Here is a 20,976-nt window from a genome sequence, read left to right as displayed (position 1 = left end):
GTCCTGATACGGTTCCAGATGCCGAGTGTAAATGCATCCTGCAGAAACTGAAGATGACTAAATTCCTATCACTTGAGCTAAAGTAACTTTCCCAAGGTCTTCTATGGAAGGCAAATTATCATAGTTTCTAAATCAGTAGAAAATAAGGCTTTTCCTTTCAAAAAATGCATTATCTAGAATAAGAATCAGCAAACTCTTTCTGTGAACAGCAAGATAGTGAATGTTTTAGGTGTTGTGGGCTAGACAATCTCTGTGAAACTACTCAACTCCATTGTAGCATGAAAGCAGCCTTAAGCAATGTGTAAATGAATGGCATGGCTGTGTCCCAATAAACTTTATTTATAAAAACAGGAGCAGGATGGATTTGACTCTTGGGTGGTAGTTTGCCCACCCCAATCTAGAAGATGCCCACTTCCGCTCTGGAAAGATGGAGAGTAAGATCTAGATCGTCCTTGTTGAAGCACCAAGAGAAGCACCTAGCAGAGAGAAGTGAATATTCTTATATGTTAGGGTTTTGTTTTGTTGTCATTTTATACTGGGAAGGGGTTGAGGAGGGGCTGATCTGGTAACCCTGCAAGTCTGTATTCTCTAAACTGTATGACAGAAAATATTATTCTTGCCTCTGGCTAGCGGCCTAGCCAGAGAGAAATAATGGCATACATCCTTTAATTCCACACATGCCACCTGGTTTCTTCTATTTTGTTCTGGGAGCCACTGGGTACACAATGATGAGGATGGCTCACTGGCAACCTTCTAAAAGTTAACAGCCTTGGGTAGGGGTAGAAGAGGAGGTGATGAGGACAGACAAGTGGGCAAAAAAAAAATGCAAAGAAAACTGTGAAAACCGCCAGTAAGGAGGTGTTTCAAAAGTATACTGAGAAGACAAAGGCAGGAAAAATGAGCTTTATCCTGGGTAAGTAGGGTGGCATGACAGGAGAGGATGACATCTAGCCAGGCCATGAGGAATGTAAGGATCCCAAAAGGAGCTGATGGAAGCATAAGTCAGGAAGAAGAAACTGTCAGCATATGGGAATGAGATGCAGGGCATGTGCAAAAAATAGTATAACCCCTCTCCTACCTACAGCACGGGACAGGTTAGGAGACGGAGAGGGAGAAGTAGGAGCTGGAAATCCAACCAAACCTTCCTGGGAGCCTGAAAGGTGAAGCTGAGCTGTTAGATTTTATTCCACAACACAAAAGAGCCTGGGTGGTTTTGAGCAGACACATAAGTAAGACCAGAACTGAGCTTTACTAAGAGAATATCACCAGTAGCGTGGGGAAAGCTAGGCTCACCAAATGAACGTCTAAGAACTCCAGAGCAATGCTGTCCAAGAAAAATATAATGTAAACCACAAATGCAAGCCATAGCTGTGATTTTAAAATTTCTTGTTAGCTGCAATTTTAAACAGTAAAAAGAAACAGAATCCGTTGTAATAATATCGTTTAGTATAATTTATCCAAAACATTATCGTTTCAATGTGTAATCAATATAAAAGTGATAAGTGAGATATTTTACATTCTTTACCTCACACTAAGTCTTCAAAATCCAGAGTATATTTTATATGGAGAGAAAATCTCAGTTCAAATTTGCAGTATGGTAACTAGCAGGTGCCACATAGGACAGCACAGGTCTAGAGCCTAAGAGAGAAGAGGCCTCCATGAAGGGACTATAGGTGTAAGCTGGAGGTGAGATCAGAGGATGGTTGTTTGAGGATGCCTGGCTGCTTAGTTCACCAAGTCCCCTTGTGCCCCAACCTCTTTTAGAATAACCATCATGGGAATAATTGCTGTGCCTTTAAAAATAAACTGTTCATAAAATACTATGCAAACTTAGAAAATACTGTTCTAGCCAAAGGTAGGTAAACTATTAAGGTGAGTAAAATCTCAGATACTGTATATTAGTCAGGGTTCTCCAGAGGGACAGAACGAATAGGATAGATGTATATATATAAAGGGAGGTTTATTAACGAGTATTGACTCACACGATCATAAGGTCCCACAATAGGCCATCTGCAAGCTGAGGAGCAAGGAAGCTAGTTCGAGTCCCAAAGCTGAAGAACTTGGAGTTCGATATTCAAGGGCAGGAAGCATCCAGGACAGGAGAAAGATGTAGGCTGAGAGGCTAAGCCAGTCTAGTCTTTTCATCTTCTTCTCCCTGCCTTTATTCTGGCTGCACTGGCAGCTGATTAGAATGTGCCCACCCAGACTGATGGTGGGTCTGCCTTTCCCAGTCCACTGACTCAAACATTAATCTCCTTTAGCAACATCCTCACAAACACACTCAGAAACAATACTTTTCATCTTTCAATCCAATCAAGTTGACACTCAGTATTAACCATCACAGACACTTTATATTACAATGTTTACAATATGGAGTCTCAATCTTAAGATTTTTCAACTGGAGAGGTTCTCAACTATTATTTTGTGAAACCCTCCAATTTTACAAATGGTGGAGACTCAATATCACTCAATTAGCTATTACTCCTGGGACTCCCCATTTTTCTTCCCTTTCTCTTTATTTTTATTTTTATTTATTTATTTGAGATGGAATCTCACTCTGTCTCCCAGGCTGGAGTGCAATGGTACAATCTTGGCTCATTGCAACCTCTGCCTCCTGGGTTCAAGCGACTCTTCTGCCTCAACCTTCCCAAGTATCTGGGACTACAGGTGCCTGCCACCACACCCAGCCAATTTTTGTATTTTTAGTGGAGACAGAGTTTCACCATGTTGGCAAGGCTAGTCTCGAACTCCTGACTTCAGGTAATCCACCTGCTTCAGCCTCCCAAAGTGCTGGGATTACAGATGTGAGTCACTGCGCCTGGCCCCCTTTTTCTAGATTACTCTGTGTATGTGTGTGTGTGCGTGCGGGGGTTGTGTGTATGACAGAGAGAGGAGACAGAGACAGAGACAAGCAGCAGAGATGAAGTGGGGGAGGAGGACAGCAGAACAGGATCACGGAGAGGCTTTTTCAAGACACAAATGTCTGGGCTCCACCCGATCTACTGAATCAGAGACTCACATCCAGATTAGATCAATAGGCACTGCCATTGCTAATCGACAAGGAGGCCTATATTATCCCCGGAAATTTAGCAAACCATGGAATAGTTTTAAACCAGAATTCCTGAGAGGTAAAAGGCTCATTCGAAATATTTCACCAAACTACTTGGAGTGTTGGCTTGCGGGGGCAGGAAGGGAGGAGGAGGAGTGAGAGTGAAAAGGGACTCAAAGAGACATTCATGGCGCATTCAGAAATAACAGTGATCACTAAAGTCCTTCATCAGAGAGAGGACCCAATGATCTGCAGTTTTGTTGTTGGTGGTGGTGTTTTGTGTGTGTGTGTGTGTGTGTGTGTGTGTGTGTGTGTGTGTAAAATTTGGGGATGAAACTAACCTGCCATACTAACAAAGGTAAGGTTGAGGCTATTATCAACTGTCTTCATTTTTCACCTCCTTAGCAGCAGCAGCAGCAGCAGCATCCCTTAAAAAAAAAAAAAAAAAAAGAGGGAGGGGGATGCTCAATAATATCACTTTAGGCACTAATTTATTAGGCTGATCACAATATCAAACTGTGAGCTATTCTAAGACACACATTTATCAGTTTGGATCTAGCTAGGGTTGTGTAGTCTAAAAAGTTCTCCAGGCGATCTGCATTGCAATCTTCCCCGTAAAGGGGAAAACCATGACAGCGATACTTCCTAATATTAATGTGTATACCAATCGCATGGGCATTTGTTAAAATGCGCATTCTGAGTCATAGATCTGGGGCTAAGCCAGGGATTCTGTGCTTCTAGCATGCTTTCTGGGTGATACCAAGGCTGCTTGTCTGCAGACCACACATTGCATAGTAAGGCCCCAGAACATCAAATATTCATCTGAACAAAGTAATTTAAATATCCTCAGGTAATTCCGCCTTTTACACACTGTATTCCCAGCTTCAAGGCCTGTAGTTCTTTTTTCTCACAGGGCCTGGAATTGGAAAAGAGATGAGGAATTAAGAGATCACAGCGGCCTGAGCTGCAAATCCTGCCTAGGAGCACACCTGTCCTTTGAGGCTCATTTCTCTTCATCCTTTTGCCTCTCTGTGTTTAGGTATCAAAGCTTGAAAGAGAGAAGACTCAAGAAGCGAAGAGGATTCGTGAGCTGGAGCAGCGCAAGCACACGGTGCTGGTGACAGAACTCAAAACCAAGCTCCATGAGGAGAAGATGAAGGAGCTGCAGGCTGTGAGGGAGAACCTTATCAAGCAGCACGAGCAGGAGATGTCAAGGACGGTGAAGGTGCGTGATGGAGAGATCCAGAGGCTCAAGTCTGCTCTCTGTGCTCTCCGTGATGGCAGCAGTGACAAAGTAAGGACAGCGCTCACCATTGAGGCCCGGGAGGAGGCCCGGAAACTGTTTGATGCAGAGCGTCTTAAGCTCTTACAGGAAATTGCGGACCTGAAAACGGCCAAGAAGCAGGTGGACGAGGCTCTGAGCAATATGATCCAAGCAGATAAAATCAAGGCTGGGGACCTTCGGAGTGAGCATCAGTCCCACCAAGAAGCCATCTCGAAGATCAAGTGGGAGTCGGAACGGGATATTCGGAGGCTGGTTAGTACAGTAATCCCATCAGACCCATGTAGAACCCGTCTCTTCCAGGTTTCAGAGTGCTGTGGGATTTGCTTCTTCGTGTGTTTTCTTGTCAGTGGATTGTAAACAGTGCCTACCTTTTGTCCAGTGCTCTATCCAAGATAGCTCAGTATGTAGGTAGGTAGATCAATAGAGAGATATGCTCTGGCCAAAATTGATATTGTAAAGTCTAAGAGATTTTGGAAATCACCTTTCTCATAAAAACTGGATTCTCCAAGGACCATATATACAGAAAGTATCTCCAAGGACCATATTTTTGGAAAGGACTCCTGTTTCCTTAGATATTTATAAAAATATTATAAATCATGGATTCTTCTAAAGTCAGCATGTTTTTGTGGGCTTTTCCTTTACAGAGTTTTATGGTTTCTTTGTTTGTTTTTATAGAGGGTAGGAGAAGTTTCTATGACTTTCATGATGTCTGAAAACGGCAGCTACTGAGAACATCTTGAGTCTTTTTTTTTCCAAAAACCGTGACTGAAAAAAGATACAAAACTATAAAATCCCTAGTCATTTTAAACATAGATATTTTTCCCAAAGTATACAGGAATCATTTAAAACAGGAGCCATTATAATTTTTAAATTGTCATCCCTAAGTAGGTTGTTTGCTATTAATAGTTTCCAAGACTTACCTCAGCCCCTACAGAGTTGGTCTTTCCTTCTAACATGTTTGACCAAAAACCAGATAGGCCTCTCACTATGCTTAACTATAATACAAATATAATTATCACATGAAAATTAAATGTCCTAGGTTGACCTGGTTTAATTATTTTAGACCAAAAAAATTTATGTTCATCTGCATTCAGATGTTTAGCATCTGTTACATCTTACTTTAATGTTATCACATCAACTATCACCTGTTAGAATGTACTTTATGTTTCTCTGGAAATAAGGGTTTTTTAAGGAAAAACTACACTTTTACTTTTTTGTCTTCCAGTTCTAAGCAATTACTTTCTGAGAATTCTAATTATGTTCCTTGGGTGATATCTCTAGGCTTTTAATTTTAAGTTCAAAGTGGTTACCACAGAGCATTTTTGAAAGTTAATGTTTAATTTTCTTTGTACTGCAATACAGTGTAACTGTAAAATATTGCCTTTGCCACATTTTCTGAATTCTTTATTTCAACTCATTCTATTGCACTGTTTGACAATAAAGACCAAACACAGTGCAGAAATATTGGTCTCTGCCCTGCCTTTGGTTTTTGAAACGACAGTGGCTGATGAAGAAAGAATCAGGACTTCGAACTCTGGAGTTGGCAGGTAAGTATCCAATGAAAAGGCAGCTTTGCATTAAGTATTTTCATTTGTTGACGGTTTTCAATATAAAATCTATAAGTATATCCACTTGATCTGCTAATTTTTTCCACGACTTCCTTTCACCGGCATATTGCTGAAGTAGGCATGAAATCCCTCTTAATAGCAACGTGAAGGGGAGGGGCCAAGATGGCCGAAATAGAAACAGCTCAGGTCTGCAGCTCCCAGCGAGACTAACACAGAAGGCAGGTTATTTCTGTTTTTCCAATCGAGGTACCTAGTTCATCTCACTGGGACGGGTTTGGCAGTGGGTGCGACCCACAGAGAACGAGCAGAATCTGGGTGGGGTGTCACTTCATGTGGGAAGTGCAGGCAGCCAGGGGACCTCCTTCCCCCAGCAAAGGGAAGCAGTGAGAGACTGTGCTACCTGCCCAAGGTACTACGCTTTTCCCATGGATATTTGCGATCCACGAATCAGCATTCCCTCATGAGCCTACACCACCAGGGCCCTGGGTTTCAAGCACACATCTGGGCAGCTGTTTGAGCAGGCACTGAGCTGCAGGATTTTCTTTTTTTCATACTCCAGCAGCGCCTGGAACTCCAATGAGTCAGGACCACCGTCCAATCTCCTGGAAAGGGGGCTGAAGCCAGGGAGCCAAGCAGTCTCACACAGCGGGTCCCAGTCCCACTCCCATGCTCCCATGGAACCCAGCAAGCTAAGAAACACTGGCTTGAAATTCTCACTGCCAGTACAGCAGTCTAGAGTCGGCCTGGGAAGATCAAGTTTGGTCGGGGGAGGAGTGACCATCATTACTGTGGCTTTAGTTGGCAGTTTTCCCCTGACAGTGCTAACGAGACTGAGAGTTTTTTTGGACTGGGTGGAATTCACCAGAGCGGCTGTGGCCAGACTGCTTCTCTAGAGTCCTCCCCAGTAGGCAAGGTCTGTCTGCAGGAAATCCAGCAGCTCCATTCAGGGGCTTACAGACAGGACTGTCATCTCCCTGGAACACAGCACTTGAGGGGAAGGGTGGCTGTGGTAGCAGCTTCTGTGGTTTAATCTTTCCTGCCTGCCAGCTCTGAAGAGAGTGGCTGATCCTGACAGGGGAGATTCTCCCAGCACAGCACACCAGCTCTGCTAAGGGACAGTCTGCCTCCTCAAGTGGGTTCCTGACCCCTGTGCCTCCTGACTGGGAGAGACGTCCCAGCAGGGGCCGACAGACACCTCACACAGGAGAGCTCTGGTTGGCATCAGGCCAGTCCCCCTCTAAGATGAAGCTTCCAGAGGAAGGAGCAGGCAGCAATCTTTGCTGTTCTGCAGTCTCTCCACTGGTGGTACCTAGGCAGTAAGGGTCTGGAGTGGACCTCCAGCAAACTCCAGCAGACCTGAAGAAGAAAGGCCTGTTTGAAGAAAAACAAATAACAACAAACAAAACTAAAAAAGCAACAACAACATCAACAAAAAGACCCTCCCACAAAAACTCCATCCAAATGTCATCAGCCTCAAAGATCAAAGGTAGAGAAATCCATAAAGATGAGAAAAAAACAGTGCAAAAACACTGAAAATTCCAAAAGCCAGAATGCCTCTTCTCCTCCAAATGATCACAACAACCGTCCAGCAAAGGCACACAACTGGATGGAGGATGAGATGGACAAGTTGACAGAAGTAAATTTCAGAAGGTCAGTAAATAACAAACACTTGTGAGCTAACGGAGCATGTTCTAACCCAATGCAAGGAAGCTAAGAACCTTGATAAAAGGTTACAGGAACTGCTAACTAGAATAACCAGTTTAGAGAGAAACATAAATGACCTGGTGGAGTTGAAGAACACAGCACAAGAACTTCGTGAAGCATACACAAGTATGGATAGCCAAATTGACCAAGCAGAAGAAAGAATGTCAGAGTTTGAAAACCGTCTTGCTGAAATAAGGTATGCAGACAAGATTAGAGGGAAAAAAAAGGAATGAACAAAGCCTCCAAGAAATATGGGACTATGTTAAAAGACTGAACCCACAATTGACTGCAGTACCTGAAAGAGACGGGGAGAATGGAACCAAGTTGGAAAACACACTTGAGGATATTATCCAGGAGAACTTCTCCAACCTAGCAAGATAGGCTAACATTCAAATTCAGGAAATACAGAGAACACCACTAAGATCCTCCATGAGAAGATCAACCCCAAGACACATAATCATTAGATTCTCCAAGGTTAAAATGAAAGAAACAATGTTAAGGGCAGCCAAGGGGAAAGGCCAGGTCACCTACAAAGGGAAGCCCGTCAGACTACCAGCAGATCTCTCAGCAGAAACCCTACAAGCCAGAAGAGAGTAGGGGCCAATAGTCAACATTCTTAAAGAAAATAATTTTCAACCCAGAATTTCATATCCAGCCAAACTAAGCTTCATAAGTGAAGGAGAAATTAAATCATTTCCAGACAAACAAATAGTTTATCACCACCAGGCCTGCTTTGCAAGAGCTCCTGAAGGAGGCACTAAATATGGAAAGAAAAAACCAGTACTTGCCACTGCAAAAACACACCAAAATATAAAGACTAATGACACTATGAAGAAACTGCATCAACTAGTGTGCAAAATAACCAGCTAGCATCATAATGACAGGATCGAATTCACACATAACAATATTAACCTTAAATGTAAATGGGCTAAATGCCCCAATTAAAAGACTCGGGCTGGCAAATTGTATAAAAATTCAAGACCCATTGGCGTGCTGTATTCAGGAGACCCATCTCATATGCAAAGACACACGTAAGCTTAAAATAAAAGGATGGAGGAAAATTTACCAAGCAAATAGAAAGCAAAAAAAAAAAAACAAAAACAAAAAAACAAAAAATAGGGGTTGCAGTCCTAGCCTCTGATAAAACAGACTTTAAACCAGCAAAGATCAAAAAGATAAAGAAGAGCATTACATAATGGTAAAGGGATCAATTCAACAAGAAGAGCTAACTAACCTAAATATATATTCACCCAATACAGGAGCACCCAGATTCATAAAACAAGTTCTTAGAGACCTACAAAGAGACTTAGACTCCTACACAATAATAGTGGGAGACTTTAACACCCCACTGTCCATATTAGACAGATCAATGAGATAGAAAAATAACAAGAGTGCTCAGGACTTTGAACTCAGCTCTGGATCAAGTGTGCCTAGAATAACAGAACTCTCTATTCCAGGTCAACATTCAACATAATACACATTCTTCTCATGCCGCACTTATTCTAAAGTCAACCACATAATTGGAAGTAAAACACTCCTCGGCAAATGCGAAAGAACTGAAATCACAACACACAGTCTCTCAGACCACAATGCAAACAAATTAGAACTCAGGATTAAGAAACTTATTCAAATCCACACAACTACATGAAAATCAAACAACCTGCTCCTGAATGACTACTGGGTAAATAACAAAATTAAGGCAGAAATCAAGAAGTTCTTTGAAAACAATGAGAACAAACAGACAATGTATCATAATCTCTGGGACACAACTAAAGCAGTGTTTAGAGGGAAATTTGTAGCACTAAATGCCGACATCAGAAAGATGGAAGGATCTAAAATCAATACCCTAACATCACAATTAAAAGAACTAGAGAAGAAAGGGCAAACAAATACAAAAGCTAGCAGAAGACAAGAACTAACTAAGATCAGAGCAGAACTGAAGGAGATAAAGATACAAAAAAAACCCTTGAAAAAAATCAATGAATCCAAGAGCTGGTTTTTTGAAAAAATTAACAAAACAGACCACTAACTAGACTCATAAAGAAGAAAAGAGCATGCCAAATAGACACAACATTCCCTTTGAAAACCAGCACAAGACAAGGATACCCTCTCTCAGCACTTCTAGTCAACATAGTATTGGAAGCTCTGACCAGGGTAATCGGGCAAGAGAAAGAAATCAAGCGTATTCAAATAGGAAGAGAGGAAGTCAAATTATCTCTGTTTGCAGATGACGTGATTCTATATTTAGAAATCCCCATCATCTCAGCCCAAAACTCCTTAAGCTGATAAGCAACTTCAGCAAAGTCTCAGGATACAAAAATCAATGTACAAAAATCACAAACATTCCTATACACCAACAATAGACAAGCAGAGAGCCGAATCATGAATAAACTCCCATTCACAGTTGCTACAAAGAGAATAAAATACCTAGGAATACAGCTTACAAGGGACATGAAGGACCTCTTCAAGGAGAACCACAAACCATTGCTCAAGGAAATAAGAGAGGACACAAACAAGTGGAAAAACATTCTATCCTCATGGATAGGAAGAATCATCATCATGAAAATGTCCATAATGCCCAAAGTAATGTATAGATCAACACTATTCCCATGAAACTACCATTGACACTCTTCACAGAATTTAAAAAAAAAAAAAAACTACTTTAAATTTCATATGGAACCAAAAAGAGCCTGTATAGCCAGCACAATCATAAGTAAAAAGAACAGAGCTGGAGGCATCACACTACCTGACTTCAAACTCTACTACAAGGCTACAGTAACTAAAACAAGATAGTACTGGTACCAAAACAGATATATAGACCAATGGAACAGAAGAGAGGCCTCAGAAATAACACCACACTTCTACAACCACCTGATCTTTGACAAACCTGACAAAAACAAGCAGTGAGGAAAGGATTCCCTACTTAATACATGGTGCTGGGAAAACTGGCTAGACATATGCAGAAAACTGAAACTGGACCCCTTCATTACACCTTATACAAAAATCAACTCAAGATGGCTTAAAGACTTAAATGTAAAACCCCAAACCATACAAACCTTAAAAGTAAACCTAGGCAGTACCATTCAGGACATAGGCATGGGCAAAGACTTCATGATGAAAACACCAAAAGTAATTGCAACAATTGGCAAAATTGACAAATGGGATCTATTTAAGCTAAAGAGCTTCTGCACAGCAAAAGAGACTCGCATCAGAGTAAACAGACAAACTATAGAATGGGAGAACATTTTGCAATCTACCCTTCTGACAGAGGTCTAATATCCAGAATCTATAAGGAACTTAAACAAATTTACAAGAAGAAGCAAACAACCCTACCAAAAAGTGGGCAAAGTGTATGAACAGATACTTCTCAAAATAAGACATTTATGTAGCCAAGAAACAAACAAACAAAAAGCTCATCATCTCTGATTATTTGAGAAATGCAAATCAAAACCGCAATTAGATACCATCCAACACCAGTCAGAATGGCAATTATTAAAAAGTCAAGAAACAGTAGATGCTGGTGAGGCTGTGGAGAAACAGGAACACTTTTTGTACTGTTGATGGGAATGTAGATTGGTTCAACCATTGTTGAGGACAGGGTGGTGATTCCTCAGGGATCTACAACCAGAAATACCTTTTGACCCAGCAATCCCATTACTGGGTATACATCCAAAGGAATATAAATCATTCTACTAAAAGACACATGTACATGTATGTTTATTGCAGCATTATTTACAATAGCAAAGACATGGAACCAACCCAAATGCCCATCAGTGATATAGACTGAATAAAGAAAATGTGGTACATATACACCATGGAATACTATGTAGCCACAAAAAAAAGAATGAGTTCATGTCCTTTGCAGGGACATGAATGAAGCTGGAAGCCATCATCCTCAGCAAACTAACCCAGGAACAGAAAACCAAATACTTCATGTTCTTGCTTATAAGTGGGAGTTGAACAGTTGGAACACATGGACACAGGGAGGGGAACATCACACACGGGGGCCTGTCAGGTGGTGGGGGGAAGGGGAGGGCGAGCATTAGGACAAATACCTAATGTATACGGGGCTTAAAACCTAGAGGACCGGTTGATAGGTACAGCAAGTCACGATGGCACATGTATACCTATGTAACAAGCCTGTACATTCTGTACATGTATCCCAGAACTTAAAGTAAAATTAAAATTAAAAAAAGTAAAATCTGAGCCACCTGATGAGTAGTTCACAAACTGCATGAACACAGAATAATGTAGGAAACTTTTTCGATAACACAGATATACTCGTCTTCATTTTTTCCTTCTTTTTGCTCTGTGACTACCTCTACCCCGAGCTCCATTTTTGGAACGGGAAGGGAGAGAAATGGGAGTTGTCCTGCCTAGAAAATTTCCCCAGAGAATTCTGGTGTATACCCTTTCCCATCTAAGTCGGGCTTTGGTTGATTTTCAGTATTTTGAGATCAGAGTCCATGCTCATAACCACTATGCAATAAAGCTTTCTCAATACTAATTAATATATATCCCACAGGAAACCACTTTGGGAAATGCTTAAAGGATATGAATAATCTTAAAGCCAGTACAGCATAGTACCTAACAGAATGGGCTCTATGGTTAGATGATTCCATTAAAAGTAAGGCTTCACAACTTACTAGCCATATGACTATGACCAAGTTTTTAAGCTTTCAGGTCTTCACTCATCACCTGTAAAATGATGACGACTGAACCTACTGAATAGGATTGTTATAAAATAAGGTATATTAAGCTCTGAGTATAGTACCCTGAATACAGTGAAAGATCAATAAATTTCAGCTATGATGATGGTGATGATGAGGCTGAATGTGGGCAGTAATGGAATGATTTCTCAACAAGTTTAGCAAGGTGAGTACATAAAAATCAACTAGAGCTACGTTAACTCATAAAAAGTAACTAGAGCTATGTTAACCTGCAAATAAAAGTAATGCTCCAGATGACAAGTCTGACAAATGAACACGCTTCTCAGTTAAGAAAAACACTGGTCTCAAGTCTTCTACAAGGAGACAGAAACCAAAGACAATGCTATTATTCCCAGTTAACAATAATAATAATGCTATTATTCCCAGTTGAATCCTTACCCAGTTATCAGATGATATTACAGTATCATGCAGAATTTAGCCCAAAGTTCTCTCAAAATTGACCTAAAATTTAAGCATGTGACTCGAAGGCAATAGCTCACAGATATTTAAATGTGGAAAATATGTGACTGTAACACCATTTCTATTACAAATATTTTTTTTGTGGCCTAAGAGCACACAGCAAAGAAAAATTTATACAAAATTATTTGTTTTGCATAAGGAGACACTTTCAGAAAAAGCAAAACAAAATAATGTTGTTTGTATTAAATGTCTTTTCCTTATCTCCATTTTGAATGTACACACAGAATATAGTGAAATGAGAAGAAAGGTTTCACCCAATGGCTATGCTCTCTTTAAAAATTGTTTATAGATATTCACTTCATTAGCCCTCATCCTAGGATGGCAAAAAGGTTTCATTCCAAGGGAACTCAAATCAATTGGTATTGAATGCCTATAGCCTTTAGTAGAGAAAGCCTTCTGAGGCCATGCCCAGGCTTAGCAGAAATGCATATTGGGATCAATAAATATATCCCACACCTGTGGGAGGGAAAATAGTGGTTAATATTGCCAGATACTTTCTATTCCTGTGAATCCCAAACACGATTTTCTCATAGTAATGGTAAAATGGTTGCTAAGATCTGGCTGCTCTGAAATACAAGTGAGAATACAAAGAGATACAACACATGAACCGTGGAAGGACCTCCCTCCAAATCCATCACCTGAATGCAAGCACGTTAGTCTTGGAAAATGACTAGGCCACTGGGAAGTCTGAAGTTTCTTCAGTTACAAATGACAAGCTATTAACAGCAGCAACAGCCATTTTGATTGAATTTGAATACGCATGTGCCTAAAGAAGTGATGTCAAAAAATGTCCTAGGAAACATTATATGGAATATTTAGTGTTCATCTTTATTAAAATTAATGGCCATTTTAAAGTTAGACTTTCCTTTGCATATCTAATTAATCCAGACTATTTCAAACAATATATCGAATCAAAACATCTTCACAGGATATACTAGAGAGAAAAAAATTACTCTCCTTGACACCTGGTTAACCCAGGATATTTCTTCACTACACAGTGTTGCCTCATCTTACTCATGAAACCAATGCACTTGTCATATCCATGATTTTTTTCTGTATCAATCAGATGAAAAAAGTTAAACTCATACCACTGTAAAAATGTACTTCTTTACAGCATTGTTAAATAAAATGTCCTGGGTCTCATTTAATTCAGATGGATGAAATCAAAGCCAAGGACAGGATCATCTTTTCCCTGGAAAAGGAACTGGAGACCCAGACAGGCTATGTACAGAAACTCCAACTTCAGAAGGAGGCTTTGGACGAACAACTGTTTCTGGTTAAGGAGGCCGAATGCAACATGAGCAGCCCAAAACGAGAAATTCCCGGAAGGGCAGGTGATGGTTCCGAACACTGCAGCAGTCCTGTAAGTCCTTTCTACTTGAAGTTAAGAACACATAAGTCTTCTTTTATTTAGCTCCCAAGTTTTACCTTTTACTTAAGCTCTTTTCTTGTTTACTACAAAGAAATCAATCTACCTCCTACTATAAAATCAGCTAGTGTCTTGGGAACAGGGTTTTCTAAACTCATAGACGACTAAGTGGTCTGTGGTACATTAGCAGATCACATGAGACAGATTTCTTTAAATCCTTCCTAGAATTTTTCTAGCCAGGGAATACCTATCCAAACTTAAGTCTATTATGAGAAACATAAATTAGATGAAAATATTTTGCCTCTTGCCTACACTGGTAATTTTCCCTTTTGTGAACAATTGGGTTGGAAATTGATAAAGATGATTGTCATCTACAGGGGTCAAAATGTATAACTGCATAAAAGACAAAACCATTTATAATCTTCATCTGAAGACTTATTGTCTGATAGAACTTACCACTTATTTCCATGGGTTTTCATCTTTTTATATGAGAAATTATTTTCAGAAGTGCAGCAATAGAAATGGGCTTATATGCAGTTGGCTATAACTCTTATACCTTTCCAATTATTTAGCTGCTATAATGATGGAAATGTATTATTTAGGAACAGAGGTGGGTTCCAAAGTACTACTTAGAACTAAGTAATGAATAATTTATGAATTGATATTCAGAATAAGTATATATATATATACACACACACACACATATATATGTATATAATCTTAGTAAGTGGTGGAAAGAGTACTTATTTAGGATTTAGCAGTTTCTGTAAGTTTTAGTTCTGACACTGACAGGTACCCACAATATGGAATAATTGTCAAGAGAATGGGCTCTAGAGTCAGACTCTTTGGTTCAAATCTGCCATTTACTGTGTGTCCTTAGGCAAACCACTTCACCATTCAGTTTCCTCATCTGTAAAATAGAAGCTATCGTGGTACCTCATAAGGCTGGTCTAAAGATTAGAAGAGATAATACGTAAAATGTTGAGCATGGTGTCTGGCACATAGCACTTAATACATATTAGTTAATGATCTTTTGACATTAGCCACAAGACCTTAAAGGAGTTATTACCTACCTGAATCTTACCTGTTCTGCTGAATCCTTTAGGGTATTATGAATGTAGGAATATAACGTGTTCGAAACTACTTTGTCAACAGTACAGCATTATCAAAATGTAAGATGATCATGTAATTGTTAACATATGATAATAACAGTCCTATATAATTCTAAAACATGAAATTAAGCCATGAGTGCCCTGGGTAAGGTAATTCATAGCCATTCTGCCAGTGGAGAAGCCAGTTGCATTGGGCAGAATATACTAGCGAGGTCTATCCTATAAACTACTGCCCTTTATACATGAAGGTAATACACCATTTTCTCACTTTGACCTTTTTCTTCAGGAGTATGAAGAAATTGACAATATTCATCCCTACCTCCTAATCTCTCCCCTCTGTGGCTAATGGTAATAGCAGGACAGCTATGTAAGCTGTGGGGAGCAAAGTGTGGCTATGACACAAGGGATGCCCTTTGAACTTTATGTAATCACAGCATGACCTTGGTCTCGTAGCACACAGCTCTGATAAGTTGATCCAACCCTCTACACTCTCCCTGCCCTGAGTCCTGGCTCCAGGGAGTATCTGCCACATGGAATTCATTTGCAATTACAACCTAGCGTGGTAGTCAACCCAAGTGGTGAATATTGAGAGTTATAAAAGGGTAAATATTATTATATTCTCTTTGGATAAGAGAAGATTTTATTCTGTCTTCAGGAGCCAGATAAGAGAACTGAGCCTATTACTTTTATGAATAATAAGTGACATTCCCAAACTTTGTGAAAAGTGTTGTTGAAGAAATCCCATTTTAATTTTTCTTTGTAGGATTTGCGAAGAAATCAAAAGAGAATAGCTGAATTGAATGCCACTATAAGAAAATTAGAAGACAGGAATACCTTGCTTGGAGATGAACGAAATGAACTGGTGAGATATACTAAAAATTTTTATTGTTGTTGTTAAGTATTATGTTACAGAATTACATACTATGTTATAGGTATGTACCATAGTAAAGTGTTCAAATAGTAAAGATACCATTCAATAGATATTCACAAAGTGGCACACTCAAAAAACCAGCATCCAGATGAATAAATGGAAGAATACCAGCATCTCACGCCCCTGCTTCTTGTGACCCCTCCCAATCAGCATCCTATTAAACTTACCACTATTCTGACTTCAATCACCGTAGATGTCTATCACCATTTAAAATTTTTTTGTAAATGAAATCATACAATCTTTTCTCCTTTTTGTCTGACTTCTTCTGCTTCTTTTACTCAGCTTTGTGAGATTTATCCATTATGTTGCATGGAGAATTCATTCATTTTCATTTCTCTATAGCATTCAAATAATATATCACAATATACTTATCCCCATTATTGTTAATGGACATGTATGTTGTTTCTTAAAACTTCTGAGCTGTTTTGAGAAGAACAGTGCTTCTACATGTTGTTTGTAAAAAAAAAAAATAGGCCCATTTCTGGTGGAATATACAGAGGAGTAGAATTACTGGATGTTAGAGTATGGATGTCGTCAGCATCAATAGTTACTACCAAACAGTAAGTTGTCACAACTCCCACCAATAATGAATGAAAGTGGTAGTTTCTCCATATCTTTGCCAACATACAAAGATAATTGTTAGTCATGTTGGTGGATGTAGGGCATACTCTTACACCTTACATTATGGTTTTAATTTTCCTCATTATTAAGAAGGTAGGGTAACTTTTCAAATATTTACTAGCCTTTCAGATACAATTTGCCCTTAGCCTTTTGCCCATTTTCTGTTATGCTGCCTTTACTGTTTTAGTTACTATTAGGATTTTTTTAATCATCACTTGTGGTATATTTGCATATAAAATATCTTGCTCTATGGCTTACATTTTTGTTTTTAATAGAGCTATTCATATAAAAGTTATTTACAGCCTTTCCTTTTTTTCAAATACATGCATTTTAGGCTGTAATTGACCCTCTAAGCCTTGCTTTAGTTTAATATATTGTTATTTCATTCAAAAATTTTTCTAATGTCATGTAATGTTTCCTTTGATACATGGGTCACTTAGAAGTATATGGCTTAATTTCAAAACATTTAGAGATTTTTTAGTTATCTCTCTGGTATCAATTTCTTCCTTAATTCTACGATAGTCAGAGAATGTACTTTGTATATTTCATTCCTTCAAGATTTGTTGAGATTTGCTTTATGACCTCAGTATACAGTCAATTTTAGAAATGTTACATGTTTACATGAAAGGGAGGCATACTCTGTAATTATCAGTTACAGTTTGATTGAAGTTTGTTAATAATCTTGTTTAAAATTATCTCAATTCTTACCGATATTTTTGTCTGCTTCTTTTCCCAATAGATTTGTCTATATCCTTCTGAGTTCTTTCAGTTTTACTTTATATATATAGAACAATAATACATATTTATAATATATAATATATTAAAAATTAGGTTACTAGGTGAATATAAATTATTATATGTTATTAATAACAAATTAATAATTGTTATAATTTATAACAAATTAATAATTTGTTATGAATTTATAACAAATTAATGATTTGTTATTCATTTATAACAAATTAATGATTTGTTATTAATTTTTTGTGTGTATTGACCCTTTAATCATTATGCATTTTTTTCCCTCTGGTAATACTTCTTGGCTTAAAGTCATTGTTATTAGTTGAACTGTATCAGATTTTTGTTTTAGTGTTAGCCTGAATATACATGTGTATGTGTGTGTATATATATGTATTTATAACTATATAGACTTACATATATGCATACATATTTACACATACGTATATAAACACACAAACACTGTTTTTCAACCTTTCTGTGTTTTATTTAAGGTGTAGCTTAAAAGGAGCATTCTGTTTGGTATTGTGGGACTGTGGTTATTGATGTATGATGTGATAGAATTATAGATATTTTCTGTATGCATATCTGAATTTTCTATGAATACTATTAATAAGTAAATGTAAATATTTAAAACTCACATAATTGACCCTTCAGAAGAGACAGGTTAAAAAAGTGAACCTAGTAGAATAACTTATTTTCCTTTTACGTATACAATATTTAATATTAATGCTTCAGGCACTAAGGACTAAGGCATTAATGCTTCAGGACTAAGTCAGATTATTTATAGAAATGAATCCAGTTTTGGCGTTTAATATGAAATGGAGTTCTTACATTGAGATTGAGATAGATTTGTGGAAGTGCTGCTTAAGAATCATAAGATGAGATTTTACTAATATTCATAATTAGCTAAATCTTCTACCTCAGCACTTCCCAAAATCTTAGATGCTCAAGAATGGAGTGAGTACTTTTAAAAGTCTTCTCAAATATTTCTGATACAGCCCTCCTTTTTCCTTGCTCTTCTCCCAATACATATTCACATTCAGAATCATTAGTAAGAAAAGAATAAGCTAATCATGAGAAGCTGAAAATGAAAATCTATTATGTATAGGATAATCATGAAATATACAAAAAGGAGAATTTTAAGAGTAAAGGGGAGGACTATTAACAATCCCCTCAAGACAATTTTCATAAACTTAGACCAGTGGTTCCCAACTACAGGCGATCTTGACAGTATCTGATGTTTTTGATAGTCACAATTAGCAGAGTGTTACTGGCATCTAGCAAGCAGAGGCCAGGGATGCTGCTAAACATCCTCCAATGCACAGGACACCTCACATCAAAAAAAACATCTGGCTCAAAATATCACGGATGCTAAGACTGAGAAACCCTGCTTTAAACTAACCAAGCAAATGAGCGTATGCTCACTCTTAATTATGGGTGGATAACAATACAATCATATTTTACTAAGCTTGGGGAGAATTCGACATCCTTACACAAACATCTATAGAGTTTCAAACTTACGTGTGGTTTTTTCCTCAATAAAATTTCTTTTAAACTAACAACCGTAGTGCGAGTCAGGAGATTTCCACAAGGTCTCTGGAAGAACAACCTTTGGCGATAACAAGGCTTGGATTCAGGTCCTGGCCGCATTACTTAGTGACCGTGTGGTCTGAGTGAGATCCTTTATCTCTGAGCTAATGGAGGTCATTCCAGGTGCAGGGATTACAGCTGAGCATGGTGGAGTAACAGGTGAGGGTAGCGAAAGAAAATAAGGAGAGCAGGTCCTCCCGAGCATTTCCAAAACCAGTCTCTTCAGTACTTTCCTTAGGACAGTGGATTGATAGGAGGTCATGAAGGCTGTGATGAAAAGCCATTAGAGAAAACTGAAAAGAAAGCAATCAGTCTGTTGAAGGATTGAAATGTCAGTGGTCAGTCCTGAGCCACATAGTGAAGCAGACAACACTGGCTGCAGAGGTGCTTTCACTCCCACCCGTTTACTCCCCTGCCCCCATGTCCCCCAAACACAAGACACAAATCTTCACTATTTCTTCCCAGTTAAAACGTGTGCGGGAAACCGAAAAGCAATGTAAACCTCTCCTGGAAAGGAACAAGTGCCTCGCCAAGAGAAACGATGAACTGATGGTGTCCTTGCAGCGCATGGAAGAAAAACTAAAAGCCGTTACCAAGGAAAATTCAGAAATGGTGTGTATCACAGACTCTGCAAAACTGCAGCTTCCTTGATTGTATTACCCTAATAACCTGACTTATTGCCATTTCTCAGCTTATTTTAAAAATGCAATGCTATTTGGATTTTTCCTTATGTAAGCAAGGAAGCCTTAACGAAGAAAGCAAGAGAAGGTTGCTGGCTCTGAGTTTTATGAGATTTCTATATTTGCAAAACTGTAGGAGTGCTTCCAGGAATTTGCACGCCTTCCAAAAGCTCGGAAATGGATAAGGAAAGCTTTGACATAACTTAGCCACAGAAACCTTCCACGACTTCACTAACATGCTATTTACAGACCTATACCCCAGGCACACTTGTCTTCTAAGATCGTGCATGATAGTTGGGAAATAGATACCATTACTTGTGTTATATATGGACAAGTGAAATGCTAATGTACTCCTTAATAGACTTTCAGTACATTTATAGAGATCTTCAGATAATCCCCAATGATATTGACTTATTATTGCAGATAAAATGTGCTTGAGGATTTTGTCGGTGTGTGTGTGTATTCAGGCTGGGCAATTTCCAAATTTAGCTGGAGCCTCATAAACTTTCTACAGATATTTTATGTTAACAACCAAAGTTGGCGGTTTTTAAAGTCTCCACCTGTACTTTCTTCTTTTCCTATCCAGAGAGAAAAAATAACATCCCATCCACCCCTGAAGAAATTAAAATCTCTGAACGACCTCGACCAAGCTAATGAAGAACAAGAAACAGAGTTTCTAAAACTTCAGGTCATTGAGCAACAGAACATAATTGATGAGCTCACAAGGGTACGTGTCAGTCAATCTGTAAACCCTAAGTTGTTCCCAAGGACAAGTAGCCAACAAAATGTACACTGAAAGCAGTTAATTTTAGATTAACTCCAGAGGCCCAAGTTCATATGTTCAATATGTAATTTTGTTCTAGAGCCTGTATTCCAATATTTTATATTGTTCAACTGCTTTACACCTTTTACATTATAATCCTTCGTTAACTAATTTGGTAGCACAAATAACAGCAAAACACATTAAAAGAACTTTTAAATGCGTTGTTGTATAAGTTTGTAGGTAGGTTGGGTGTGTCTTATAATTGTCTTCCAGTAGCAGGATCCTGAAGCTCAGAGATTTAACATGTTGTCTATGCTAACAACATCACATATACATCTTGTTTCCCAGGTCTCAATTCAGTATCTAGCACATAGTTA

General features: G+C 38.7%; 1 protein-coding gene across 4 annotated transcripts in view; it reads left to right on the top strand.

The window, feature by feature from the left end:
• Nucleotides 1–20,976, top strand: part of JAKMIP2 (janus kinase and microtubule interacting protein 2) — a 187,675-nt gene that overhangs the window by 110,699 nt on the left and 56,000 nt on the right. For all 4 annotated transcript variants that reach the window (XM_011978996.1, XM_011978988.1, XM_011978981.1 and 1 more), the window contains 5 exons: nucleotides 4,089–4,586; nucleotides 13,949–14,158; nucleotides 16,040–16,138; nucleotides 19,622–19,768; nucleotides 20,423–20,563. In XM_011978996.1, the coding sequence (XP_011834386.1) occupies nucleotides 4,089–4,586; nucleotides 13,949–14,158; nucleotides 16,040–16,138; nucleotides 19,622–19,768; nucleotides 20,423–20,563 (1,095 nt within the window). The remainder of the gene's footprint in view (nucleotides 1–4,088; nucleotides 4,587–13,948; nucleotides 14,159–16,039; nucleotides 16,139–19,621; nucleotides 19,769–20,422; nucleotides 20,564–20,976) is intronic.

Source organism: Mandrillus leucophaeus, unplaced genomic scaffold (assembly GCF_000951045.1).
Source record: "Mandrillus leucophaeus isolate KB7577 unplaced genomic scaffold, Mleu.le_1.0 Scaffold1036, whole genome shotgun sequence".
Lineage (NCBI taxonomy): Eukaryota > Metazoa > Chordata > Mammalia > Primates > Cercopithecidae > Mandrillus > Mandrillus leucophaeus.
Note: the sequence above shows the minus strand (reverse complement) of the source record. Positions and strands in the feature narration are given on the sequence as shown.